General features: G+C 42.2%; 1 protein-coding gene across 2 annotated transcripts in view; it reads left to right on the top strand.

Moving 5' to 3' along the window:
* The window catches only part of si:dkey-237i9.1 (SEC14-like protein 1), a 28877-nt gene that overhangs the window by 21130 nt on the left and 5247 nt on the right, over positions 1-2500 (top strand). The window contains exons 15-16 of one of the 2 annotated variants that reach the window (XM_060869013.1): positions 594-772; positions 1336-1362. In XM_060869013.1, the coding sequence (XP_060724996.1) occupies positions 594-772; positions 1336-1362 (206 nt within the window). The remainder of the gene's footprint in view (positions 1-593; positions 773-1335; positions 1363-2500) is intronic. The other variant, XM_060869014.1, reaches the window with a different exon arrangement.

The following is a 2500-nucleotide window of genomic DNA, read 5'->3' on the forward strand; positions in this document are numbered from 1 at the left end:
ATATTTTATTTACTTTACTCATCATCTGTCTGTATTTTAATGTTTGTTTAATAGTCCGTCTGTTTATTTATTTATTTTTGATTGTTGTTTTTTTTTTCTCATGTTTATTTATTCATTTCTGTTTATCTATTATTTTTCATCTGTATATTTATACTTTTATCTTTTTATCTATCAGTATTTGTTTCTCATTGTTTTTGTTATTGATTAATCTATTCAAAGTTCTTTATTATTTATTTATTTATTTATTGATTTATTTATCTAGTGTTTTGTTTAGTTATTTCATTTACTTTCTCTTCTTATTTGCTTTCATCTCTGTATCAGTCTACAGTATTTCTAATTGTCCATGAGATTGATTTATTTATCTATCTATCTATCTATCTATCCATCTATCTATCTGTCTGTCTGTACTATCAGTTTGTTTATTATGCTTCTATTTTGTTTGTTTGTTTGTTTGTTTGTTTATTTATTTGTTTGTTTATTCACACCTTACAGAAGCCTTAAATGTACAGAAGTTTTTCTCCCTTATTTTATATCATTCCTCTGTCTGTTCTCCTCTGATCGTCTCCTCATCCCTTGTTCCTCGTGGTCCTCAGGGTTCTCATGTGACACGCTGGCCAGGGTTCTACATCCTCCAGTGGAGGTTCCACTCCATGCCTGCATGCGCAGCCACCAACCTGCCGCGTGTGGACGACGTGTTAGCCACGCTGCAGGTTTCCTCTCACAAGTGTAAAGTCATGTACTACACCGAGGTCCTGGGCTCCGAGGACTTCAGGTAACTTCACATCTGGATCACAGCAGAAACATCTGGAACCGTCACGTGTACACAATTAGTGTTAAAAACTGACGACTTTCCGTTATTTATTTATTTATTTATTTATTTCTCCTCAATGCCACACTGTCCAAGCTTCTGCCTCTCTCTCTCTCTCTCTCTCTCTCTCTCTCTCACTCTCACTCACTCTCTCTCTCTCTCTCTCTCTCTCTCTCTCTCTCTCTCTCTCTCTCTCTCTCTCTCTCTCCCCCTCTCTCTCCCCCTCTCTCCCCCCTCTCTCTGACTCTCTCTCTCTCTCTCTCTCTCTCTCTCTCTCTCTCTCTCTCTCTCCCCCTCTCTCTCCCCCTCTCTCCCCCCTCTCTCTGACTCTCTCTCTCTCTCTCTCTCTCTCTCTCTCTCTCTCTCTCTCCCCCTCTCTCCCCCCCTCTCTCTCCCCCTCTCTCCCCCCCCTCTCTCTGACTCTCTCTCTCTCTCTCTCTCTCTCTCTCTCTCTCTCTCTCTCTCCCTCCCTCTCTGCGCCCGATTCCTCACAACTGCCTTCCTTTTCTGTTTCTCCCTCCGTAAAGAACGGCTTGCTGCGATGTGCAGAGTTTGTAAGTGATCCTGTTTGCCGTTAGCTAAGCTTTAGCGCCACGCTAACGAAGCTCTGTCCGCGTGTTAGCATTAACGACAATGCTAACGCTAATGCGCTGAACACATGCTCGGCTTGGGTTTCTGTAAATATAGCAGGTCATGGAAGCATGGGCGGGGAAATCGAACGTACACACATACAAAACCTACAGAAACCCACACATTATTCTGCTCTGAATATCACCGGGCAGATGATCAGAGACATCAGACTAATTATTTACAACTGAATCTGAACCTGTAGATTTGATCCACTCAAAGAAGGAACTACTTTTTTTTTAAGGGAAGAATTTGTGTGTCTGTGATGGAGGAAGGATCGGATTCAACCATGTAGAAGTGTGAAGTAAAGCCAAAGACACACACACGGACACGGACCGGCACACGGGGGACACACACACATGGACCAACACACACACACACACGCGGGGGGGACACATGGGGACATGCACACGGGGACACACACACATGGACCAACACACACACACACACGCGGGGGGGACACATGGGGACACGCACACGGGGACACACACACGGGCAGACACGGACACACACACGGACACACGCGCACGGGGACACACGGACACACACACGCACGGACACGCGTACAGGGACACACATACACACACACACGGGGACACCCACACACGGGGACACGCGCACAGATACACACACGGACACGCGCACACGGGGACACGCGCACACACAGGCAGGTTTTCAAATTTATTTCTTCTGAGTGCAGGAAACGTTTTTATTAAGACTACAGCTACACAACATGGATAAAGATTACGGCTGTAAAATTATGGCGTATTTCTTTAATGTGGGAGAATAAAGTGTGTGTACGTTCGATTGTTCTTTTAATGATTGTGGGGAAATTTGCAGAGCGCCCTCGTAACACAACAACCCATCGGTTCATAAAAAAAATCACTACTGATTATTGAATTATCTGTAAAATCTATTTAGTGCGTTATTTTTTTTTTAAAATCATTTCATTTGAATTTTTTTATATTATTTACTATATATTAATTTATAACAGATTACAATATTATGTATATAATTATATATAATATATAATATTTATAACAGTTTTTTTTTTTAAGGTTATAT

Source organism: Tachysurus vachellii, chromosome 4, assembly GCF_030014155.1.
Source record: "Tachysurus vachellii isolate PV-2020 chromosome 4, HZAU_Pvac_v1, whole genome shotgun sequence".
NCBI classification, from domain to species: domain Eukaryota; kingdom Metazoa; phylum Chordata; class Actinopteri; order Siluriformes; family Bagridae; genus Tachysurus; species Tachysurus vachellii.